Source organism: Microtus oregoni, unplaced genomic scaffold (genome assembly GCF_018167655.1).
Source record: "Microtus oregoni isolate MIOR12 unplaced genomic scaffold, Mior012 000015F_ref0000493, whole genome shotgun sequence".
NCBI classification, from domain to species: Eukaryota; Metazoa; Chordata; class Mammalia; order Rodentia; family Cricetidae; genus Microtus; species Microtus oregoni.
In genome coordinates this window covers 23229814-23256477 of record NW_024543074.1, presented here as the reverse complement: position 1 = coordinate 23256477, position 26664 = coordinate 23229814, and the positions used below count along the sequence as shown (strand labels likewise).

The 26664-nt window shown below is 44.8% G+C and overlaps 1 protein-coding gene across 1 annotated transcript in view; it reads left to right on the top strand.

The window, feature by feature from the left end:
• Pitpna (phosphatidylinositol transfer protein alpha) overlaps positions 1-24995 on the top strand; it is a 41670-nt gene extending 16675 nt beyond the window's left edge. Inside the window, exons 4-12 of the mRNA XM_041664400.1 lie at positions 1811-1902; positions 6777-6784; positions 7772-7846; positions 11386-11469; positions 14068-14145; positions 14291-14401; positions 15113-15235; positions 21582-21648; positions 22915-24995. Coding sequence (XP_041520334.1) covers positions 1811-1902; positions 6777-6784; positions 7772-7846; positions 11386-11469; positions 14068-14145; positions 14291-14401; positions 15113-15235; positions 21582-21626 — 616 coding nt within the window. The 3' untranslated portion in view covers positions 21627-21648; positions 22915-24995. The remainder of the gene's footprint in view (positions 1-1810; positions 1903-6776; positions 6785-7771; positions 7847-11385; positions 11470-14067; positions 14146-14290; positions 14402-15112; positions 15236-21581; positions 21649-22914) is intronic.
• Positions 24996-26664: the final 1669 nt, after the last annotated feature.

The window sequence follows — 26664 nt, the reverse complement described above, 5'->3', positions numbered from 1 at the left end:
CCTGAAGCAGAGGCTGTAGAGGTTAGCGGTTTCTCAGTCTGTTTTTTTTTTTCCTAAAACAACAGACTTATTTATTATGTATACAGTGTTTTGTATGCATGTACACCTGCTGGCCAGAAGAAGGCACCATATATTCATTGTGAATGGTTATGATCTACCTTGTGGGTGCTGTGACTTGAACTCAGGACCTCCGGAAGAACAGCCAGTGCTCTTAACCTCTGAGCCATCTCTCCAGCCCCCTGCTCAGTCTGTTTTTATAACATCTAAGACCACCTGCCCAGGGATGGCACTACCCACATTGAGCTGAGCCCTCCCACATCAACCATCAATCAAGAAATGTGTCTTACACACTTGCCCACAGGCCCGTCTTTAGGAGGTGTTTTGTTAATCAAGAGTCCCTCTTTCCAGATATTTCTAGGTTTTGTGTCAAGTTGACAGAAACCACCTTGCATACTTGGGCTACAGAGTGAAACTACTTTTTAAATATTTATTTATTTATTTATTTATTTATTTATTATGTATGCAATAGTCTATCTGTATGTATGTCTGCAGGCCAGAAGAGGGCACGAGACCTCATTACAGATGGTTGTGAGCCACCATGTGGTTGCTGGGAATTGAACTCAGAGCCTTTGGAAGAGCAGGCAATGCTCTTAAATTAACCACTGAGCCATCTCTCCAGCCCCGAAACTACTTTGTTTTAAAAGAAGGGCTGTATATGTAATTTAGTTGGTAGGAAGCTTACCTAGCATGCCAAGGCCCTGGCTTCAATACCTGGCACCATGTACACTGCGTGTGGTGGTGTATGCCTGTAGTAGAGGCAGAACGATCAGAAGTTTGAGGCCAGTGTCGGATACATGAGACTCTGTGGCAGGGGAGGAGACAGAGACAAACATGGGAGCAGGGGAGAAGCAGGAAGGGAGAAGGAAGTACTTCTCCTGGGAGGTCAATGACCACGAGGCCTCCTCGTTTTCCGAGAACTTAGGAAAACAGACCAGATGGTTTGAATATCATACTACTATGTATGTATGTGTAGGCAGAGGTCAGAGGTCAACATTGGGTGCCTTCCTCTATTACCTAAAAGATGTATCCCTGGGTGGCCTGAAACTCACTGTGGAGACCAGGCTGGCCTCAAACTCAGAGAGATCCATCTGCTTCTGCCTCCTGAGTGCTGAAATTAAAGGAGTGTGCTACTGCTCCTAGCTCCAACTTACTCTCTGAGGTAGGATCTCTAACTGAACTAATTGGTTAGACCGTCTGTCCAGTGATCTCTAGGAATCTTCCTGTCTCCGTCCCTACCCCAAACACTGGGGTTACCAGTGCTACTATACCTAGCTTTTTATGTGGGTGCTGGGGCTCCAAACTTAGGGAGGTACTTTACTGACTGAGCCGTCTTCCCAGCCCTCGGAGCCCACGTTCTAAGTTAGTTAGCTGGCCCCCACCAGCAGTAGACTCAGGCTGGTGAGTTGAATCCTGGCTGTACTGCTTCCCAGTGGGCTCTGGGAGACTACAATGAGGAAGAAATGTCTGTAAAGTGTCAGCAGGCAGCCTGGGGTCTCCTAAGCCCATGGTTATGGTGAGTGGCCAGAGCAGGTGTTGATGCTATCTGTAGCTGGTCAAACCCAGGTGTCAAGCTCTGGCAGGTGGCTTCTTAAACACAGTAGCCTGCTTATCTTGTGGAAAAGTACTTATCAACTTAGTCACTGAAACACTGAAAGGCAGGAGCTGTGGGCTGAAGACTGTGGTGCAAACCTTTTACCTACTTTATCTTGCCTCCATTTTTTTTTGCTCATCACCTCTTTTTTTGCTACAGCAAAGTACCCACATTTGTTCGAATGCTGGCCCCAGAAGGAGCCCTGAATATACATGAGAAAGCCTGGAATGCCTACCCTTACTGCAGAACCGGTGAGTACAGAGCTGCTCAGAGCTGAGATGTGGACCCAAGGTGGACAGAAGTGGATAGTAAGACTGGAGGCAGGGTGAGCCAGGGCTTTGTGTTTACTTTTTAGAATATGCCAGTGGAGGGATGAAGGGGGCTCCCTAAAGGAGGCTCCCTAAGGCTTGGATAGGTGTGTTGGTGTTATCCATACTACTTACCTAAATTGATAGTCATAGCCAGAGACAGCACAGAATAAACCCCTCTAATTTGGATTACTTTGACAATTTTGATATTTTTGGGGGGTTTTTTATTTTCTTTTATTTTTGGTTTTTTGAGACAGGGTTTCTCTGTGGTTTTGGAGCCTGTCCTGGAACTAGCTCTTGTAGACCAGGCTGGTCTCGAACTCACAGAGATCCGCCTGCCTCTGCCTCCCGAGTGCTGGGATTAAAGGCGTGCGCCACCACCGCCCGGCCCGGCTGATTTTTTTTGTTTTTGATTTTCAAGACAGGATTTCTCTGTGTAGCCTTGACTATCCTAGAACTTGATCCATAGACCAGACTGGCCTCAAAGATCTGCCTGCCTCTGCCTCCCAAGTACTGGAATTGAAGTTGTGCACCACCACTACCTGGCAAAAAATTGCTGATATTTTTTTAAAGTTTAGGTTTTTTTTTTTTTTTGATATGTATGTTGTTTTGCCCATATGTATGTATTTGTACCATGTCCAGTCCTGGTGCCTACAGAGCTAGAAGAAGGTATTGGATCACCTAGAACTAGGGTCACACATCATTATGAACTAGCTACCTTGTGGGTGCTGGGAACTGAATCCAGGTCCTGCAATAGCAGCAAATGCTTTTAACCACTGAGCCATCTCTCCAGCACCCCTATTGTTTGTTAATATTTATAATAGCATCATAATAACCTATCATGAATCTTTAGCTGGCCAGTAGTGGGCTTTGCATCCATGAATTTTATAAACTACAGATCAGAAATATCTGACACACTGAACTTTGTGATGCTTGCCTTTAATCCTGGCACTTATGGGACAGAGGCAGTTGGATCTCTGTGCTTTTGAGGCCAGCCTGGTCTACATAGGAAGTTCACTATGTAGCAGGGGGGCCAAATCCTATCTGGTCTCGAGTTTCCGAAAGGAAAGAGTGGAGCCTCTGTACAGATACTTTCTATTCTAGAACACATTCTGGGATTCCTTCTGAGTAGCATGGACTCAGCTTTCCAAGATTCTGAGGTCTGAGGGACTATCTAGAGGTTGACCCCTCCCCCATCTCTCTCCCTCTCTCTTTCCCCTTCCTTTCTTAGGAAGGGTCTCAGCCTGTAGCTCAGCAGCCTAGAACTTGTTGTATAGCCCCAGTTAGCCTTAAACTTGTAGTAACCTCTTGTTTGAGGTTACAGATGTGAGCAACAACTCCTGGCTTAGGGATAGGTTTCTTAGACTATGCTGGCACTGATGCACATGCCAGGGAGCCCTAAATGTCCACTGAACCCCCCTTCAAGGTCGGGGTTCTTTGCTCCTGCTAGCCTTCATTTGTTGGTACAGGTAACTGGCTCTGGTCCTACCTTTGCTCACCTGTCCTGCTTCACTGGCTGTTTTCTGTTTATTCCCTAGATTGTATCTGATAGGCGTAATCCTTATGTGACCCAGGTGTGTTATTATCTTGTGGACTTTGGGAGTAACTGAAATCATTGCCCACTCCAGTCTTCCATGGCCCTATATAGGTTCAAGTACCTTTTATCAGGATTGTGTATCAGGAGATACACAATCAATGGTGGAATGTAGGCTGTGGACAGTTTTGTTGTTGTAACTGAAAATGCAAATATCACTACTGTCTTCACTGGACAGGAAGCTGTTATGTGCTTAGAATTGAGTGTGTGCATGTTTGTGTATGTGTGTGTGCATGTTTGAAAGAAGGTTGTTTTTTTTTAAAGATTTATTTATTATGAATACAGTCTTCTGCCTGCACGTATTCCTGCAGGCCAGAAGAAGGCACCAGATCTCACTATAGGTGGTTGTGAGCCGTCATGTGGTTGCTGGGAATTGAACTCAGGACCTCTGGAAGAGCAGCCAGTGCTTACCCCCCCTCTCCCCTACAGACAGGGTTTCTCTGTAGCTTTGGAGCCCATCCTGAAATTAACTCTTGTTGATCAGGCTGACCTCAAACTCACAGATCCTCCTGCCTCCACCTCCCAAGTGCTGGGATTAGTGTGTGTCACCACCACCCTGCTAAGAGCAGCCAGTGCTCTTAACCACTAAGCCATCTTACCAGTCCTAAAAGAAGATCTTAAGTAGCCTGGGCTGGCCTTAAATTTTGGTACTGGCCTTGAACTCCTGATCCTCCTTGCTTCATACCTTCCAAGTGCTTGGGTAATAGGCCCGCAGCACCATGCTAAGAGCTTGGATTCATGATTTTGAAGAGCAATGTGCAAGAGCCAGGTGTGGAAGCACAATCCTGTAATCCAAGCATCTGGGAAACAACCGGATTTCTGCAAATTTAAGGCCAGTCCTGGTTTATTTCTTTTTTTTTTATATTTATTTATTATGCATACAATATTCTGTCTGTGTGTATGTCTGCCGGCCAGAAGAGGGCACCAGACCTCATTACAGATGGTTGTGAGCCACCATGTGGTTGCTGGGAATTGAACTCAGGACCTTTGGAAGAGCAGGCAATGCTCTTAACCACTGAGCCATCTCTCCAGCCCCGCAGTCCTGGTTTATGTAAAAAGACTCTGTATTAACCCCAAACCCCACATGTCCCCATTCCTCCCTATAAACCCACCCCTAAAAGCCCAGATCAGATTTGGGGTGTAGTTCAGTTTTAAAGTGCTTACCCTAGCCCAAGGCCTTGGATTTGATCTCCAGCATAGCAAATTAGAAAGGAAAAAAAAGACGGTGAGGTGTGGCAGGGTGTGTCTGGTATAGGAACAAAGGTGACTTTACTTGATGTCTAATAGGCACGTTGAAGGTGCATTGTAAGAACCTTAGTCAGCTTGAGGCAAACGTAGCATGGGTTTCTGGGTACATAGCTTGTGCCAACTGAGGAATGCCACTGTCTGCTTGGAAGTATGTGCTGCAGTGGGCATGGCAGTTTTCTACTCAGTAAATGTTAGTTTACATATTGATCCTTGACAAAAGAAAGAAAAATATAATTTCTAAGTCCTCCATGAAGAGAAGTGGCAGTGGTTGGGTGGGGGCTACTTTCTTAGTAGTGCCAACTTCCTAGTAGAATGCACTCGATACTGAAGAACGTGCTGACTCCTAGACCTGTTCATTTGGGTACCTCCTCTTTTAAAATAGGAGACAGAACAGAGGAGGGGGCTTCTTTCTAATCCTCCCTGGAGGCTGATGGGACAGAAGTTATTAGTGCCAACATTTTAGTTTGGCCTAAGTACATCTAAGTTTGAGGAAAGGTAGATAAAGGAGATGGAGTTATCTCTCCCCTTGCCTTTGGAATGGCTCCAGCCTTATTCTGGGCCATGAAAACAGGTTCAGGAGCTCCATTCGTCAAGTCTTTCTGTTCTCTTACTTTATTTCCATCTCTTTTCTCCTGAAGCTGACAATGGAAATGGGAAGGGGAGAAATAGGTCTCCCTGCCTTCTCCCTCAGCAGTGGGCAGTACCACTCAGTCAGGCTTGCAAATATCCCCCTAAGAAACTGGGCATGGTGGTAAATACTTTTAACCCAGCATTCAGGAAGCTGCAGTTACAGTGAAATACAGAATTATGGTTCAAACTAGATACTGTTTGCCGATCAGGACCTTTTGTCTCTTGGGAATCTTCCACATGGAAATGAAATTAAAACTAGGATAACACGGTGTGATGGTGCAAGCAGTCAGCTTGGTTAGGGGAGCAGATTCTTGTGTCCTACAGAGGCAGAGTAGGAGAGGATGTCTTAGAGAATGTGGAGTCCGAATATGGTAGCTGGTTGGAGAAGCTTAATGGCCAGGATCATCACACCTGGCCAGCCTGAAGCTACTGTCTCTGTGACAGTGTGACAGAGTCCCTGCCAGACTGGCATCTTTGGATGCATATTTGTACCAATTCTGTTGTCCCCACATGACTTTCTCAAGATGCTAGTAGAGGAATTGCTGGTTTAGCCCTAATCTGGTGCCTTTGGTTGGGCTTGGGGAAATTACTGACATTCTTTAAGGCTCTGTGCCACACGGTGACTTATAGCCCTCATGCTGCTAGCTTCCCAATTCCTTCGCACGAGTGTTAGTTTTACCTTTTTGTTCGTTGTTTTGTTTGGTTTTGGAGTGATGGAGTTTGTTGGCCCTCTGTATACTCAAAAGAGCAGTATGCATTACCAGAAATTGGGATCGCACACGAGGTAGGGTACAGAATGAACTGAACTGTCGTCAGGAGGAGAGCTGGGCTCTTCCCCAGTGACATGGCAGCTGCAGTCATTTTCTCTGATAAATAATTGACCTGTGCTTTCCGAGGGATCGCATTACCGCGGCAGAAGCATGGAGCACGCGAGGTTTGGTTACAGTGTGAGGAAGGGTGCCACCATTAAAAGATAACCTGGCTCAAAAGACCCTTTTCTGTGTCCCCCAGGAGGCAGGGGCACCCAAGTAATTCTCTCCTGGGAGATTGATTGGGCCTCAGGGTCTCAGCTGATCAGAGAACATCCCTTGTTCTATCAGAGAGAATCCTAAGAAGCCCACATGGGTGTCATCTTAATTAAATCCCAGATTTGGTCACTTGGGACTTTGAATGAATTTGGGGAAGGGGAGGTTGATGCACTGAGGCTTTCCTGTTGCAAGCTGGGGTCTAGAGGTCACTATGGGGAAGTCATGGGGAGTGGAGAAGTCTTTACTCTTCGTAGTCTGTTCAACTTTATTAATCTTCTTTCTTTCTTTCTTTTTTCCATGTCCTTGCCGTGGAACAGTGATTACAGTAAGTATATCCAGCAGGGGTGGGGGGTAGAAGGACTGGAGTTCTAGATGATTTATAATAAAGGATAAATAAAAGTGTACCTGCACTAGATGTCCTGGCTCTTCTCTTGTTCCTCTCGGGTGATGCTGGGGCTCCCTTTGCTGATGTTGATGTTGCTGATGTTGATCTTGCCAGTCAATGCTTTAGCTGCGTTGACTCGTGGGTTTGCCAGGTAAGACCTGACTCTGGGTCTCAGAGGTTCAGAATTAGTTGAGGCTCTTCCTTGTTCCCTTGGGTCATGCCTACCCCGTGCTGTACAGCCAGCCTAAATGTGACATCCCTATCCAAGTTTAGCATCCTTTGACCCCACTGAGCACTGACCATTGGCAATGTTGTGACATCACTAAGCTTGCTCTTCCAGAACCAGCCCCTGTTCCCCAAGCCCTCACTCTTCTTCAGCATAATCCCTCAAATTCATGTCTCTGCTGCAGAACTAATCCCTGTCAGGGAACAATGGGCTCTTTTCCTCCTTCATGTAGCTCCTTTTACTAAATTTTTTTGAACAGGTGTTAGCAATTTTTTAAAAGCACCAAGGGAAGGGGACAAAATTAGTGTGGAGGGCTAGCCACAACAGAGGGCTTAATGCAGGAAAGGGGCCAGCATGAAGACTTCCACAGCTAGGAGACTTTGGGCTACTGGTTATATTTGCATGCTGTGCATAAGGTAAAATGGAAGATTGCTTAAATACTGAATTCTAAACTCTGTCAAACGGGACTTTTGACCTCACTGTGAGCTCTGTAGCCTCAGCCAAGTCACCTAAGCTTTTCTGGAAACTCAGGTGATCATATGTGTGAACAGACTTGGTCCTGGGACCATCCAGGCGTGGCAGCTATTGTCAGGTCAGCTGGAATCTCATAGCTACAGGCTTGTGGGATCCCCAGTAATGGGAGGTGGTGACCCCCCAGTGCCAACCTTGTTGGTAACTAAGTTATTTGTTCCCTCTTTCAGAATGAGTACATGAAGGAAGACTTTCTGATTAAAATTGAAACCTGGCACAAGCCGGATCTTGGCACCCAGGAGAATGTAAGTATCACCTCTCAAGCCCCGGGGTCCAGGTCCTTGGTGGATCTCTTAGGCTCTGCTCCTGTAGCTTCTGGTTCCCTGCCCCAGGCTCTTCTCTGCGCTTCTCTTCTGCCTGGCTAAGAATGCTTCTCCAGACTGTCCTACAATACAGTTGATTTGCAAAATGTCATTTCTAAGATTCTTTGTTAGGCTTTCTTGTAGAGCTAGGATTAGTCTAAAATGCAGTTTCAAAGACCCAGAAACTGTCTTTAAAACATCATAATTGTGCCCACACTTTAATCCCAGTACTCCACTTGGGAAGTAGAGGCAGGCCTGGTCTACAAAGCAAGTTTCAAGACAGCCAGGGCTGTTCCACAGAGAAACCCTGTCATGAAAAGCCAAATAATGAACAAACAAATAAACAAAGCGGAACTTCTCCAAATTTAAAGTATACTCCTGTTCCCTTTAACTTAGAACCCTACACCTAGGCGTGTGTGAGACTATTTTCTCACATGTGAAGTAATGCATACGCAGAGATTCAGCCCAAATTTAAAACAATGTAAGACCCTATCAATGGGACACCAATAAATTGTGCAGCCAAGCAGTGGCATACTATGTAGCCATTAAAAAACTGAAGGAGCTGGGCGGTGGTTGCTGCATGCCTTTAATCCCAGCACTCAGGAGGTAGAGGCAGGCGGATCTCTTGTGAGTTGGAGACCAGTCTGGTCTACAGAGCAAATTCTAGGACAGCCAGGGCTACACAGAGAAACTCTGTTTTGAAAAACACAAAATAAAAAAGCAGAGGAAGCCAGGTGTGGTGGTGAACAATCCCAGCACTCTGGAGGAAGGGACAGGTGAATCTTGTAAGTTTGAGGTCAGTGTGGTCTACAGAGTAAGTTCAGGACTATCAAGGCTGCAGAATGACTTTGTTCCAAAATGAAAACGAAAAAAGAATTGTTCGGTATATAAAACAGGATACTAAAGGGTTAGAACCAGGTCCCAGGCCCTGGGAGAACCTAGTATTATTACTCCACTAAATAGACATAGTATTAAATGACTTATTTGTATACCCGTAGATCAAAGCATCTCTCAACCCTCCTCAGAGGAGCTTCTCTCCGTAGTTGCCAGTTAACACAGAGACCCCAACTAGTCAGTATGCGGAGAATAAGACTGCAAAGTGCTCAGCCCTAAATGGGATCTTTGCATCCCTCCCTGCAGGACTCAGTGGTATTGGCCAAAGAATGGGTATAAAGACTGTAAGAACCGAAAGTGGCTGATAATGTCAGTGTTTTCCAGACACTGAAGGGTAGATGCAAATACAATCTCATCAATTTTGACGGTATACACAGGACCTGTGAAAGCTCTAACCAGACAAAATCCCATTATAGAGGTAGGGAGGTAGGCACAAAACTCCCACCACTAGCCAGGAATGAGGGGGCCTGCCTTTAATTCCAGTACACAAGAAGACGGGTCTCTGAATTTGAGGCCAGCCTGGTCTACAGAGAGAGTTCTGGGACAGTTAGGACTACATGGATTTGCCCTCCACGTACTGAGGAGTATTGGCATTTGATTGCTACTGAAAGGGGGAGAGTACTGGAAGTCAGGGTTCTGTAGAGGAACGGAACTGGTAGAATGAATCAAGAGGGGAAGAGAAGCGGAGAGGGGGTTAGAATGGCTCACAGGCTATGGTCCAGCTAGGCCAGCAATGTCTGTCTACCAAACGACAGCCGAAGAATCCAGTGGTCATGCAGTCACAGGGCTGGATCTCAGCTGGTCTTCAGTATGCCGTGGAATCCTGAGGAATAGGCTCTAATGCCAGTGAAGCAGTGGCCTTTCACCGATTGCCAGCGAGAAAGTGTGGGCAAGTGGCAAAGAGCAGGAGCTTGCTTCTTCCACGTCGTTTAGATAGATTGCCGCCAGAAGATTAAAGGTGATCTTCCCACTTCAAATTATTTAATTAAAGAAAATCCCTCACAGGTGTGCCCAGCCATTTGGATTTTAGTTAATTCCAGGTGTAATCAAGTAGACAGCCAAGAATAACTATCACGAGGAATCAATTTTCTTTTTCTTCTTTTTTTGTTTTTTGAGACAGGGTTTTCTGTGTAGTCTTTGCTGTCTTAGCACTTGCTCTGTGGGCCAGGTTGGCCTCAAAAGAGATCGACCTGCCTGTGCTTCCTGAGTGCTGGGATTAAAGGCGTGTGTCTTCATTGCCCCACCCATTTTCTCTAAAGATGTGACCCCCGTAGGTTGACCAGATAGTAGAGCAGGCAGCCTCCCAACCTCAAGAATAGTCAACACACTGGACTGGATAAAGAAAGAAGAAGAAATAATCTCAAAGTTGGGTGGGAAGGGATGGGAAGGGTGCAAAGAGTGGTAACAGGAGTTGGGGAATGAGTATGTTAAAAAATTTGAAAAAGAAATAAAAAAAAAAGATATGGCTGGGCGTGGTGGCAAATGCCTTTAATCACAGCGCTCAGGAGGCAGAGATAGGCAGATCTCTGAGTTTGAGCCAGCCTGGTCTACAGAGTGAGTTCCACTGTAGTCAGGGCCAGCTGTGAGACCTTGTGTGAAAAGACAAGACATGGAACTGCAGAGATGGCTCAGTAGTTAAGAGCTCTTACTGCTCTTCACAGTACCTGAGTTCTGTTCCGTGTACCCATACTGGGTGGCTTGCTAAGAAGAGATACAGCACCCTCTTCTGGCCTCTGATGGCTCCCACACATGCCCATATTACAGATACACAGACAAACATACATATGAATGAAAATTAAGTAAATCTAAAAAGAGCAGATATGAACCCATGTATATATTTGTGCCACTGTTGGTATAAAAGGAAAATCTGTACATAGACTGTATTGTCTGTTCCTGGAGTTGGAGTCGGGCTGGGGGGATGAGGCAGAGGAAGTGTTACTCTTTAGAGTAACATTTTGTACATTGAATCTGTGAAAAGGCAGTGAGTCCTGGGGTGTTTAGTCCTCACCCAGGCTGCAGTGGGAACAGGGCAGGTCCTCTGCAGAGCCTGCTGGAGTGAACTTGGTCTGAAGACAGGTCCTGCTGCTGTCCAGTCTCTAGCCCTTTGAATAACTGTACCAACTGTGAGCTTAAGTGGTCCTTATCTCAAATGCTCGGGACCAGGAGTGTTTCAGACTTTACATTTTGGAATGTTTGCATAGGAATGTATGGAAATAACAAGATATATTGGGGGAAGGACCCAAGTATAAAGATGAAATTCATTTGTGTTTTATATATACTTTATATATGCATCTTGAAGGTATTTTGCACATTTTAGTCTGCTTATATTTGACTGTGACCCATCATATGAGATCAGCTGTAGAATTTTCTACTTGTGGCATCATGGCAGCTCACTCAGGGAGCTTTAGATTTTGGATTATTTTGGATTTTCAAATTTTAGATGTTTAACCCTTGTGTAATTCTTTACTAGTAGGAATGCCCAACAATGGCATGGGAAGATCTGGTTCTAGCTGTCTGTTTCAGGTAGAGGATGCTTGTCTCTAACAGAACTATACATGCCTAACAAGTGGTCTCCCATTTTCTTGCAGGTGCATAAACTGGAGCCTGAGACATGGAAACATGTGGAAGCTATTTATATAGACATTGCTGATCGAAGCCAAGTACTTAGCAAGGTGGGCTCCTTAAGAGACTTGGGCGTGCAGAAGTGATTTGCAAGTGTTAGAGATAGGGAACCTCACCCAGCTAGTATCAGAAGAACATCCTCTAGTGTGCATCATTCGTTTATTTGTTGTTGTTGTTTTTATGGCACTGCTGGGTAATCCCAGGGCCTCCCACATCTAGAGAAACTCTGCACTCGACACTTGCCCAGCGCTTTTCCTTTGTTGTCTTGGCAGGCCTAGAACTCGGAGACCGGCCTCTGCCTCCCAAGTGCTGGGGTTAAAGTTGGTAACAGTTTTGTTTGTTTGTTTGTTTGTTTGTTTTTAGTTTGTCAAAACAGGATTTTTCTGTGTAGCCTTGGCTCTCCTGGAATTTATTTTGTAGACCAGGCTGGCCTCTACATCCTGAATGCTGGTATTAAAGGCTATGCCACCACTGCCCAGCTAATGCTGGGTCCCACTAAATTTCCCGACATGACTATTTCTAAAGTCAATATTAGGAGTTCCCCAGGCCATGGAACCAAAGAGGTAGCTCAGGGCTTAAGAGGCTTCAGAGGACCTGGGTTTGACTGCTATGGGCACTGCATGCCCGTGGTGCACATACATGCCTGCAAGTAAAACTCTCATACACACACACACACACACTTAAGTTTCTGGGCCAGCAACATGGTGACTTACAATCATCTGTAGCTTCAGTTTGAGGTGGTTTGATCTCTGTGGACTACAGGCCACACATGTGGTATATATTCATACATGCAGGCAAACACTCATACATTTAAAAATAAAATAAATAAATCTAAAAAAAATAGATAAGTCTAGGTTGGTGGGTTCACATCTGTAATTCCTATTTGTCATTTGGGAAGGGGCAGAAGGCAGCTCAGGAGTTAAAGGTCATCCTCAGCTATGTAGAGAACTTGGAGCCAGTCTGAGTTACATTGGGTCCTGCCTCTAAAACAAAATCCAAAACTAGAGGCCAGAGGTGGTGGTACACACTTTTAATCCTAGCACTCGGGAGGCAGAAGGCAGGTGGATCTCTGTGAGCTGGAAGGCAGCCTGGTCTACAGTGCGAGTTCCAGGGCAGCTGGAGTTACGTTAGAGAAATCTTGTCTCAAAATAAATAAATAAACAAACAAACAACAACAAGAAAATTCAAACTAGGTAAATGAATGTACAGATATCAGTAAATGAAGCCTGCCCAGTCTTACACAAGAGGGTGCACTGGACACTTCCAGTAATTACTTTTTATTTTTAAATTTATCTTTGATCACTTACTTACGCATTATTTACTTATTGTTTGTGTATTAAGTATTGGCATCCATATACCACAGCAGGCGTGTGAAGTCAGAGGACAACTTCTGGAACCAGTTCTCTCCCTCCACTGAGTGATCCCAGGATGAAGCTTAGTTAGACTTGGCCACCACAAGTGCCTTTACCTGCCACTCCATCTTACCATTGTGTTTAAAGGTTTTATTGCATGAAGCAGAGTTAGAGTTATTAATAGTTTTTAACTACAGGGACTAAGAAAAATCCATGTTGTCCTTAACTGAAGATATTCTAAGTCTCTGAGGTTTAGGTAATATGACCCAGAAATTTGTGTTTTGAAAGTCTTCCCTAAAAACTTGGATGCTCACTTAAGGTGAAAAATTACCGTCTTTAACACCATGCTTGATCAGACAGTCTGCTGACACTTTGAATCTGATAGAGTTACAAACAAACCCTGGCAGAGAAAATCGCCCAGACCTCTACTTTGAGGCAAACGTAAACAGTCTTAGTTAGGGTTTCTATTGGTGTGTTGAAGCACCATGACCAAAGCAATGTGGGGAGAAAAGTTTTTATTTATTTGATTTACACTTCTGTATCACTCTTCATCATTAAGGAAGCCAGGACAGGAACTCAGACAGAGCAGGAACCCAGAGGCAAGAGCTGATGTGAAGGCCATGGAGTGTGCTGCTTACTGCCATGCTCCTTATAGCTTGCTCAGCCTGCTTTCTTACAGAACCCAGGACCATCAGCTCCGGGATGACACCGTCCACAACGGGCTGGGCCCTCCCCTATCAATCACTAAATAAGACTTGTCAATATAGCCCTATCTTATAGAGGCACTCTTTTTTTTCTTCCTTCCTTCTTTTTTTTTTTTTTTTGAGACAGGGTTTCTCTATGTAGCCTTGGCTGTCCTGAAATTAGCTCTGTAGAGCAGGCTGGCCTCAGACTCACAGAGATCTGCCTGCCTCTGCCTCCCGAGTGCTGGGATTAAAGACTTGTGCCACCACCCGGCTTGGAGGCATTTTCTTAATTGATGTTACCTCTCTCAGTTGACTTTAGCTTGTGTCAGTAACAGAACTATGCACAACACAGTTCTATATCTTGTCTATAGTATTTCCATACTCATAGTACACCAGCAACTTCAACAATTGCTATAGCAGAGGCAGGTGGATATCTGTGTGTTCCAAGTCAGCTTGGTCTAATTAGTTGGTGCAGAACAGCCAGGGCTACATAGACCCTGTCTCAAAGAAAACAAACTAAAAAGAACTGGTATGAAAAGCTCTTTAATGAAAAATTTGGTCTTCCCTCTCTCCTCACTTTCTCTTCCAAACCCATTTCCACTATTCTCAGGATTACAAGGCAGAAGAAGACCCAGCAAAATTTAAATCTGCCAAAACAGGACGAGGACCTTTGGGCCCAAATTGGAAGGTATAGTTTGCACCCTTAACCACCAGGGGACTAGGCATGCTGTGGGTGGGCCTCTCCTCATGGAGGAGGGTGTGAGTGGGGTTCGGACAGCCTGGGGTCTTTCTTTCTAGTTACCAGCCTGCCTCTGGGTATTTTTCTAATGCAGCAAGAACTTGTAAATCAGAAAGACTGCCCATATATGTGTGCATACAAACTGGTTACTGTCAAGTTCAAGTGGTGGGGCTTGCAGAACAAAGTGGAAAACTTTATACATAAGGTAAGTATGCAGGATGGGGCCTTCCCATGTGTGTGTCTGTGTGTGTTGGGAAGAGCAGTTTGGCCCAGTAACTGTGACCTGTCTCCTCAGTTGCTGCATTAGTAGGATCTTTGGTTCTCTTTGCTGGTCCCTTCCTTTCCCTTGCACATACTGTCCTGCGGTTTAATGCTGTCCATCTCCGGGCACCATGTGTGACCAGGAAAGAAACTGAGGTGAAAGAAGGAAACAGGAAAGGATTTGCTGTGGTTGAACTACAAACAGAACTCATTTCCCTTTTCTTGATGTCAAAAAAGCAAGACACACTGTGAGCCAAGAGGCACAGTGTCCTGAATTACAGAACTTGGACAGTCCTTAGCCCTTTAATTCTCACATGTATTAGAGCCACACTTTTGAATCCCATCTCATAGTGGCTGGCTGTCATAACCTAGCATTAGGGACTAGGGACAGTGGGAAATGCTGCTGTTAGGGGCCTTGGCTTGGTCCGAGGACTTAACTAGAAGGTAGACAGCCATCCTTACTATAATATAACACTTATCTGCCAGAAACAGGAGGGCAAAGGTCACTGACTGGGTCTGATCCAGATTAGGCAGCCAGCCATCACGCCTACCCTCTACCCCATTAAACTGTGGGTGTTAGTGGATCCCCTGAGCTGGGACTGTAGCAGGAGCTTTCACCTTCTGGGTTCTGACTCCCTTTCCTCCTTTTATATAGCAAGAGAAGCGTCTGTTTACAAACTTTCACAGGCAGCTCTTCTGCTGGCTCGATAAATGGGTTGATCTGACTATGGATGACATTCGGAGGATGGAAGAAGAGACGAAGAGACAGCTGGATGAGGTGAGTGGGATGCCAGGGAACTCAGAAGTGTGACTTTTAAGGTGCTTTGGGAATGTCTAAGGGCATCATTACCATCACCCTGTTGTTTAAAGGACAAGTCCAGCTCTCTTGTGGATAAGGTTACAGCTAGGCAGTATTGGAACTATAATGAGAACAGCCTGTGTGGAAATATAGTGTGGCTGAAGTCTTGGCACAGCCACAGAGACAAATATGGTAGTCTGCGCCTGATGCCAGTGAGTAATACAGCCGCTGCTGCAGAGATTCTTCTCAGTGTGGGGGATGGGGCTGGGCTGTGGAACTTGAGGTGACTCTGGGGCCAGGCAGGCTAGGCTGATCTACAAGTGCCACCCACATTACCCAGAGAGGTCAGCTGCAGACACACAGAAGCTCACTGCTGTGTGTGGTTGTGAGCTCTTTTTGCAGGGTGGAGGATTTTTTTTTTTTACTTTTGTTTAGGAGTTTTGTTTTTGAGCTTGGCATGGATCCCAGGAGGAGGGCAGTCTGCTCTCTGGGAGCTGAAGACCCAGCACTCTTGCCTCATTTAAGGAAGCTTCCCCAAGAGAGCCACTTAGAGGCACTGGTTTTGCACTTGTACATATGCTGCCTTGCAGTGTGAGAAGGTATCGTCAGCTGAGAAGGGGGCTCCGAGACCTAAGCACTGCTGCACTGTGACCTGCAGTGACAGCATAAAAGCTCAGAGCTGCTAGTCGGGGCCCTTCTGCCCTCTCAAGGCAGGAACTCCCATTTCTGTGGTTCATTCACCACTCTTCAATTGGCTGCATGTCCAGACAGGATGTGCTTGCCTCACCTGACTCTCTTGCTGGGCCTCAGCTGAGGGCCTGGCTCACACACATGTTCAGTACCTCACAACGCTGGTCTAGGGTTGAACCAGGGCCCAGAAGCCTTTCCTTCTTCTAGAGCCTCTCAGGGAACTGTTTTTACCTTCTGGGATGATATTACATTCTTCCTAGGCTGACTCACTGGTAAGTGGCGTGCAAGTTGGTTCCTGCTGAAGGTGGATGCTCTGGTTATTCATTTAGCCACATACATATAACAGGCAGGTGGCGGGATTTGGGGCACAGTCTTTAGATTCTTAGATAAGGGTCCTCAGGAAGTTACAGACCTAAGTGACTTTGCTGACTCTCTCTGTGTGAGAGAGAGTCTTGAATCTTTTGGTCACTCTAGTCTTGACCAAAAGAAAGAGAGAGAGAGAGAGAGAGAGAGAGAGAGAGAGAGACAGAGAGAGAGAGACAGAGAGAGAGAGACAGAGACAGAGAGAGAGAGGTTAGCAAATGGAGCAACAGAAAGATTTTAATTGGGATTTGGCAGGGAATATTCAGTCACTCCTGCCTGGCAATGACCAGGATAAAGTAATTGGGCTTCATGGAAGCATTTACTATTCTTTGTTCTTTGGCACTCTTAGCATGGGTTAGGTTTGAGGTTTAATCCACAGCACAAACAAAGAAACAAACAAAAGTAAATAATTAAACAGTAAATTAGCTGTGCTCTAATCCTTGGAAGAAGTCTCCAGATGATCTTAGGATCTGCCTTCATCACAGCTCAAACTTGGTAGTCCACAGAGTTGGGCTTTGTTTTAACACATGCCAACTCCTGCTGGAAATGGCCCTTCATTCTATACAGGGTTGTGCCAGTAGCTGAGACTCTTGCTGCCCTCCAGGGGAAGTATGGATGCAAGGGACCTCTTTGGAATTAGAATTTTAAAACTGACTTGTAATGGCAGAGAAAGAACCAAATCCATGTCACCATGGAATGTTTTAACCTCTAGCAACTGCACAGGCCTTCGTGTGCTAATTCAAGCCCTGGCTTGTTTTTTTCTCATCTAAAAATATATTTGTTAGGCTGGGAAATGGCTTGGTGGTAAAGCACTTGTCTAGGAGGTACAAGACTGGGTTTGATTTGCAATACCATACACACAAAGCTTTAAGAAAAAATAATTTTTTTTTTAAAGACAGGGTATATAGTTCAAGCTGGCCTCAAGCTTTTTCTTTTCCCCCAAAACAGGGTTTCAAACTTCAAGATCCACCTACCTCTGCCTCCTGAGTGTTGGGATTAAAGGTGAGTTCCACTGCTGGGCGGTGGTGGCGTACACCTTTAATCCCAGCACTCGGGAGGCAGAGGCAGGAGGATCTCTGTGAGTTTGAGGCCAGCCTGGTCTATAAGAGCTAGTTCTAGGACAGGCACTAAAACTAAACAGAGAAACCCTGTCTCAAAAAACCACACATACATACACACAAAGTGGGGGGGGTTCCACAAGCTCAGCTAGGTGTATTATTTATTTATTGTATTTTATGAGTGTTTTGGTTGTGTATATGTTACCTGGTGTCTGAGATCAGATGAGGTTATCAGATCCTCTGGAAACTAGAGTTGCAGATGGCTGTGAATTGCCATGTGGATGATGGGAATCAAATCCAGGTCCTATACAAGAGCAAATGCTCTTAACCTCTGAGCCATATTTACAGCCTGCCTTATTATTTCTTTTTTTTTTTAATATTTATTTATTATGTATACAATATTCTGTCTGTGTATGTCTGCAGGCCAGAAGAGGGCACCAGACCTCATTCTAGATGGCTGTGAGCCACCATGTGGTTGCCGGGAATTGAACTCAGGACCTTTGGAAGAGCAGGCAATGCTCTTAACCACTGAGCCATCTCTCCAGCCCCGCATTATTATTTCTTATTCATTCCACTGTCTCATGTCAATTGTCTTCAAACCAATACATAATAGTCTTAATACAGATATATTTTTAGGAGCTTTTGCTGTCACAACCCCCCTCAGATTACACTTAGTTATTTTATATGTATGTATACAGCATGTGGAGATCAGAGGATCGTTTCTTTTCTAGCTTGTGGGGTTAGTTTTTAGGGGTCACAGTCACCACTGATGTAAGTCTGGTCCTTTTGCAGGTGGCACCATCATTCCTGGGTGAGAGTAAGATTTGAGAAAGGAATCAAGAGATTAGTTTTAGAGATTTTTTTTTCTTTTCTCTAAAAAGAAAAATACCAGGATATTCTATTTGTAAGAAAGCAAGCTCTTCCTCCCTTTCTCCTTCCCTCCCCACCTTAACCCCTTCCCTCTCGTTTTTCTTCTGCCTCTTTTACTCCCTTGCCTTCTCTTAGGAGGCTCAAAATGACAAAAGTAGAAGCACACCTTAAAGAGTCCTTTGGTCCAATCATACATCTAGACTTGGGTTCTCAATGCAGCTTCCCCATCAGGCTATGCTTGCTTGATGACCTCTTAGGACACTCACTACCCACTGAGTAATAAATTTGCTCTTATTAATAGATGCTAATGTTTAATGAGCTCTTACTGTATGACTGACATGGCAATGTAAGTTATGTCACCAAATTCCGCTGGCAACATGAACCCATAAGTATAGGTCATAGTTAGATTTATAGCCAGCAACAAGTAAGGATGGGGAGCTCAGGACACCTTGTAGTTCACTGAGTAACACCTCTTGGGCCTTTGGCTATTAGTTCTGTATGCATTGACACTGGTAATCCTTTAAAAACATTTTAAGAGGGCTGGAGAGAAGGCTCAGAGGTTAAGAGCACTGGCTGCTCTTCCAGAGATTTAATTCCCAGCAACCACATGATGGGTCACAACCATCTGTAATGAGATCTGGTGCCCTCTTCTGGCAGGCATGGATACATGCAGGCAAAACACTGCATACATAATTAATAAATAAATCTTAAAAATGTTAAGAAATCTGTGTTTTGGACTCTAAAATCTCTTAGGTTAACAACGTGATTCAGATTCTATAGTAGCCAGGCATAGGGGTACATGGCCTTAATTCCAGTACTAGGGAGGCAGAGGCAGGCAGACCTCTAAGTTAAAGCTAGCCTGGTCTACATAGAGCATTCCCAAGACAGCCAGGGCTATGTAGTGAGAGAAAAATGGGGCTGGAGAGATGACTCAGTGGTTAAGAGCACTGGCTGCTCTTCCAGAGGTCATGAGTTCAATTCCCAGCAACCACATGGTGGCTCACAACCATCTGTAATGAGATCTGGCACCCTCAGAATGTTGTATACATAATAAATAAATAAATCTAAAAAAAAATCTTAAGAAAAGAAAAAAGAAAAGCAAAACAAAACAAAAAAACAAACCCAAAAGATTCTGTAGTGTTTTCTTTCCTACTATGGGTCTTCTCCACTTGTCCCATAATTTTTCTCATCCCTCTACAACCCATTCCTTCTGAAGTTGACTAAAAGACTGCGTGACATCCTTGCTCACGTGACTTACATGGGAGGCTACTTGTAGCCGTCTCCTTGTGTGTAGGCTTGGACAACATGGCTGTCCCTTTCTGGTTGCTTGTCTCTGAGTGTGTAGGACTTTCTGACTACTAGTTCTCTATTAGTTTGAGTTTAGGTTTTGACCTCTGGGCAGGTTACCCAGAGAGCACACAAATCTCTCTGTATTGAAGTATCTAGCAGACACCACATCTGGAGTCCAAAGCTTTGAGTTAGGAGGGACTTTTGTTTCAGGGCTAGGCTGATTAGGAGAATCCACTCTGTACTTAGCTCAGAGCAGCTGACAAACGAGAATATAGGAGTGACTTGCCTGGCGGAGGTGGCTATGGCTATGCATGTAGGAGGCAGAGGTGGGCAGAGCTCTGTGAGTACAGGCACCAGCTGCCAGCCTGATGACTCAAGTCCATCCCTGGGACCCTACCTACATGGTGGAAGGAGAGAACTGACTCACACACAAAAAAATTGTCCTCTGACCTTACTTTGAGTTATGATACAGGGACACGCACACAGTATATATTTTTAAGAGCCCCATAGCTTCTGCAGAGATGCATCCCAGAGCAGACCATTTGTATGTAACGCCAACCAGTATACTAAAACACAGTAGTAGCTTTGTTTTTAAATACAATATAATTTCTTGGAACTATTGTGATATTTAAGTGTCAAACAAAAACTGAAGCCAAACACGAGCATGGTGGCACATTCCTATAATCCGGGCATTTGGTAAGGCGAAGGCTGAAAGATCAGAAGTTAAAGGTCATTCTTTCTTTGAGGCTAACCTGGTCTACAAAGTGAGTTTCAGGACAGCCAGGGGTGTTATACAGAGAAACCCTGTCTTGGAAAATAAATAAACAAGACAAAACAAAACACAAATCTTCATATCATATGGGCTTCCAGGAAGAGGACATTTCACTGCAAGCCTCAAACAATGAGAGAGTGCGTTACTTCAGTAGCTCCCTCATTCCTTGACAGGAAGGGAAGTCACCACATTCTTTGGTAGGAAGTTGCATCTTTTTCAGTTTTTTTAGATTGATTTTGAGAGCTTTGCTTACACGTATGTGTACCACAGGGTGCCTATTGAGGCCAAAAGAGGAATTCAGGGTCCCTGGAACTGGAGTTACAGAGGGTTACAAGCTGCCATGTGGGTGCAAAAACGGGAGAACCCCACTGCTGAAAGCGGTCCTCTTACCTCTTCATTCCCCACTGCCACCCTCACATCCCACAAAACAGTGGGGCTAATTCCTCAGTTTACTAGCCCACTCCCACCCTTAAGAGTGCTTTTTCCTTTCTTAATAAGTAGTCTAGGGGACAGAGAGGTGGCTCAGTGGTTTAAGGCACTTGTTGCTATTGCAGAGGACCAAGGTTCGAGTCCCATCACCCACATAGCAGTTCAGGACCCTCTGTAACAAGATCCAATGTTTTCTTCTGGTTTATGTGGGCACCAGGTACACACATTGTATATACACGTAGGCAAAATATTCATGCACATAAAATAAAATAAGCAGTCTATTCTATTTTTGTCCCTAACTTAAAAGGCATGATTTTTCTCTCCATTTCCTGGAATGCCAGATCTTCACATAAACCATAGTATATTTTTCTCTTAAACTCCAATAAAATTCTCCTTGAGCTTCAAAAATAAGAGTAAGTAAAAATTAAAAATTAAGTAAATAAATAAATAAAAGCAGAGAGAAAATAGGTCCTGGCTTTACATTAGCAAACTCTAAGTTAAGTTGTGGTGGCTGGTAGGACTGTGACAGTTCTATAAATGGATGGTCTGGGGTGGTGTTTATGCAAACTTCTTTTTGTTTGTTTTTTAAGACAGAGTTTCTTTTTTTGGTAACAGCTCTGGCTGTCCTGGAACTTGCTTCATAGACCAGGCTGGCCTTGAATTCACAGAGATCTGCTTGTGTCTGCCTCCCGCATGCTGAGTATGCCACTACTATCTGGCTTCTATTCTTGTTTTGTGTGTGCACACACAAATGTTCTGTCCTATCTACTGGTAAGACTGACAAGTCAGGGTGAATTTATGGTGGAGTTCTATCAGCAACAAAAGCTTTAAATTTCTGCTTTTTCTCTTGTAGATGAGACAAAAGGACCCCGTGAAAGGAATGACAGCAGATGACTAATGCCACCCACCCCTTCTGCACTGTATGTACTGGATTTCATTGTCACTGTGCATGCCTTAAAACACAGTCCTCGAGGTCTCCGGAGCTCACTGTGGAATGAGAAAATCATCATTTCTCATCCTTTGCTTTAGTAATAGTGGTGACTGCTTGCTAAAGACTGAACTCCTGGGTTTCTGTGGAAAGGAATTATGGCTGTTAGCTTTCAGAGATGTGGTTTTGTTTTTGTTTATCTTTTTTGTTTGTTTTGGTTTTGGTTTTTCGAGACAGGGTTTCTCTGTAACTTTGGAGTCTGTCTTGGAATTAGCTCAGTAGACCAGGCTTGCCTTGAACTCACAGAGATCCGCCTGCCTCTGCCTCCCTGCGTGCTGGGATTAAAGGTTTATGGCACTGTTGCCCAGCTGGAGGGCATGCTTAAAAAGAGCAGTGCAGAGGGACATGGCAGGGTGAGACAAGTGGAGGTGTGCAGTGGAGGTCAGTTCATTGCCACTCATCACTCTTCCTCACTTGTAGCTTGAGTCACCCTAAGTTCAAGATGGCATGCTGGGGTACTTCCTATACTCATGCCAGCATCAATTCTAGCTCCCTAACACTGGCATTCCCTACTCTTCCCTTGGAAAACTAGCTGGGCAGCTGTAGCATTTACTTCATAGTGTTCATTCACATTTGATACCCTCTGGTACTAATACACTAAGTAACTCTGTCTTAACAAAGGCAGCATCTTCCAGATGCTGTGAGACTAGTTACCAGGTCATAGGGCCAAGATAGGTGTCCCTTGTTTTACCTGTCATTCTTCCTCAAGGCTTGTCCTTCTGTTAGAGCCCAATGCTGACTCTTCTCCAATGTGCCTGTGTACTTCAAGACTTATTCTGCAACACAGAATCAAACACCTGACTCTGCCCCCAGTTAGACTGTGAGAAAACTATTTGATTAAAGAAGACTGAGCACCCTGTAGCATCAAAAGGCTAAGGAAACCTAGGGCATTTTTGCTCTCTGGTTGTTCTGTGGTCTTTTTCTTTCAGTGCTGAGGATCAAACCCTGGACCATGTGCATGCTAGGCAAGCAGTATCCCCAGCCTAACCCATGTTCTTTAGTAGTTTCTGGGAGATGGAAAGGGGGAGGATTAAGTAGATGCCAGTTCTGCAGTCACTATCAGAGCCTTAGTACCCTCTCTTCTTAGGGCCTCCACCAATTGGCATCCTTCCTCCTGAAATTCCTCCACTCAGCATGATTTATTGTATGCTTCTGTTTTTCCTTGTTGCTTCCTTAATAATTTCTATTTCTTTTCTAGTTTTGCAAGACAGTGGTCAACAGGAAGGCCCAGCAGCTCCACCCTCCTGAGTGGCAGGCCGTCTTTGGATGCAGCCTTTCTGTGCTCATTCTTCAGGCAACTTTCAGTCCCTTACTGTAGCTATTTCTAGATGCCCTTTAACATTGTGAACAAATAGACCGTCTGGTATTACAAAGCCTGTGTGTGCGGGAGCCTGATCCTCTAAGATATATGGTGTACGCTGCTGTATTTACAGCTCACCCCCTCTCCATTGTGTCCTGATCCATTTCTGTATGCCTCCCCCCCTTTATTTCCAAGTGACATTTTTAGTCTTTCAAACTAGCTGCCTTTTGTGATATTATTTAAGCTCACTTATTTCAGCCTTGGGATAAACTGAGCTATTTTGCTTCCTGGGCAGATCTTTGGCAATGTTAAGTATTCACTTGGGGAGAGAGGAGGAGTTAAAAATTCAGAGATACCTGCCCCCAGTTCCACACAGTAGGAATGTGGCTTCCTAATCCTGACCTCTGCTCCTCGTAATCTCTTGTTCGAGTGCTCTAAGTATCAAGAAGGTACCCAAGGCCCAGCCAGTCTAAGGAAATTTAGCAAATAATAAATAACCCCTACACAAGTCATTGCATCTCTGGTTAATATTCTTAGATATCTTGGCTTCTCAGCCCTCCTGTTGCCCACTCTGTCTGAATCACTTTGCAGAGCCTACAAGAAACCCATCAGTCCCCACCTGGAGAATGTCCAGTGTGGCCTGTAGACGCCGATCAGACCCCTGAGGAGCTCTGTATGTCCATGCTCCTCTTCCCTTTTGGGCTGGTGCTGCCACTCAGCAATAATCCTATCTGTGCTTTCTTAGGTCCCTCTCCTCTTTGAGGCTGGTTAGGATACAAGAGTCCTGGTCTTTTCATGCTGCACAAAACAAGCATGCCGAAAGCTTTTTCTTCCCTAGCAAACACATCTCTTCCTGTTTCCAATCCCTGGAGAGGAGTTTGCAGATTAAGAACTCAGTTCGTCCTGCCCCATGCTGAGTTCTGTGCTGGACAATCAAAAGCAAGCGGTGACTGTAGCCTAGAACTCTTCCCACAGTAGGCTGGTGAAGCCCATGCTTGGTAGGGAATAGAAGCTACTAGTTGCTATTAGAGCGCATTCTAGTTTTTCTAGATTGGCAGAAACTGAGTATGCTTTTCTGGTGGGAGAATGTGATATAGTTGTGTCACCTGACATTTCCCAAGCCTTGTTTAGTCAGTCAGCCCAACCTGTAGTGATCCAAGCCCTTGCTAGCCTAGGTATCTGTTAGAGACCAAGCCTCTCTTAGGGAGGAAGTAGAATGGAGTAATTGATCCTTGTTTTTGTCAGTTTGTTTGCCTTACTCATTTCTAAGTGCAATAAGGAGGTATCTCACAGGACTGCACCTGTGACATTCAGATTGATGCTTCCCTGTGATCCTGGAGCAAGGGTGGACAGATTTGGGCCCCTCAGAATGGTTAGCTCTTTTGAGACCAGATGTCCTGATACAGAAGCCTCCTCTGTATTAGTCCTCACCTTGTGGAGTCTTTAGGAACACACTTGGGGCATCTTGGTTGGTGATTAGCATCTCAGCTGCTATAGTAGTATGGGAAAACTGGAGAAGAGGCATTCCTAACAGAGAAAAATAGAAGTTCTCCTACAAGCTCCTGCCAATCATATTTGTGCTTACAGATTTTCCTTCTTCATTGACTAGGTTAAAGTCCAGATGTGGGTTATCTTGAGAGAAACTCTAAGCAAACAGTTGTTTATGTGGTGTGAAGTCGGAGGAAGTTTGTCTCCTTCAGCACTTGTTTGTGATCCACACATCAGTCCCATCAGCTCCAGTCAGGCTTGTTCTTATCTGCCTTTGCTCTAGCTCCTCCTGCCTCCCACCTGTTGCCCACCTGTGAAAGCATCCAAATGTTACAAACTAGAATTTCCTGAGATCAGCCTGGATTTAGGGCTCCTGCCCACATAAACACAAAATAGGGATGTCCCTGGTCTGTCCCATCCCCATGGATGGTGTTGCTGCTGGGCAAGGTTGGCTTGTAACTATCCCCTCCCCACCCCACCCCACCCCACCCCCGCAAAACAAAACAAAAAGACCTGACTCTCACTCAGAGGCTCAAGTCTGTGATACTCCCATTAAGACTTCCAGGGCCGGGGGCTGGAGAGATGGCTCAGTGGTTAAGAGCATTGCCTGCTCTTCCAAAGGTCCTGAGTTCAATTCCCAGCAACCACATGGTGGCTCACAACCATCTGTAATGAGGTCTGGTGCCCTCTTCTGGCCTGCAGACATACACACAGACAGAACATTGTATACATAATAAATAAATAAATATTTAAAAAAAAAAAAAAAAAAAAAAAAGACTTCCAGGGCCCTACAGCAAACTAAAAGCAGTGATGCCTCTGCACCACCACAGTCTGGCTATTATTATTCTTTTTAAAGGCCTCTTGCCTCTGGCCTCCCTGTGGAGAAGCATTGGGGAGGGACAGGACAGGGTCAGAGTTGTGGGCGTGTGTATATCCTTCCAAGTTCTCCTTTTCCAGCCCCCGCTGGGACCCTGACTTACTTGGGGTGGTTCTTAGTGCTGCTTCTTTTACAAACCACACTTTGTAGAACTGACTAGATAACCGTGTTGATTTAATGTGAGTTTGTGCCTTTTTGTCTCAATCTTCCAATGCAGGTATATTGGGAAAAAGCAGTCTAATAAAATCCTAGACAGAGTTTTCTGGAGTCCAGCTTATTAGTGATGTTCCTATGTCCATTTTTCAAATTAGGCACTCTTCAAGCTCCTACTGATGTCTTCCCAATTTACCAGGGTAGGATTATGAAAAGATAAATTGGTGTCTCTGAAATTTTATTTTATGTAAATAAAGTATTCCTTGTCCAAAAAGGAAAAAAAAAAACAATTACATTTTCCATTCGGGCTGGGGATTCAACAACTCAGTGATAGTACTTACTTAACCTAGCAGATATGAAAAAGTCACATTAAAATATTCCCTTGTCAGTTCAATTTACTTAAGCAACAATACATATCTCAATTAGCCATTTTCACTTTTGTCTCTTTTAGTAGACTAAGCAATTCATTCATTCAATCAGGCTTTTCGAGACAGGATTTCTCTGTGTAACACTGACTTTCCTGGAACTCACTTTGTGGACCAGGCTAACCTTGAACTCACAGAGACCTGACTGCCTCTACCTCCTAGGTGCTGGGATTAAAGGTGTGCACCACCACAGTCTGGCTATTATTATTCTTTTTAAAGTAGTGGACAGTTTTATTTTGAGGGAGAAGAACAACAGGGCAGGCAAGCTGTAAATCTTGGGAACTGTTTGAAGAAGAAAAAAACCCTTCTGTGAGCAGCCACATGGTGTAGAGGTTAGGTAGAAAGGGTGAAAAAACCCAAAGAACCAGGGGACACATGCCTGGCTTTGGAAAAGAATCACTTTGGGGACTGGAAAGATGGCTCTTTCAGAGGACCAGAGTTTAGTTCCCAGCACCTGCATCACAGTTTCCAACTGTCTGTCACTCCAGCTCCAGGGCTCTGATGCCTCAAACCTTCAGAGGCACCTGCACCCACATAATTAAAATAAAAATCTTGTTTAAAGGCTGGCCATGGCGCCACAGGTCTTTCTTCCAAGTATTTGGGAGGCAGAGGCAGGTGAATCTGTTTTGAGGTCAGCCTGGTGTAAAGAGAGTGCTAGACCAGGTTTACTAATTTCACTATAAGCAGGGACAGACAACAGTAACA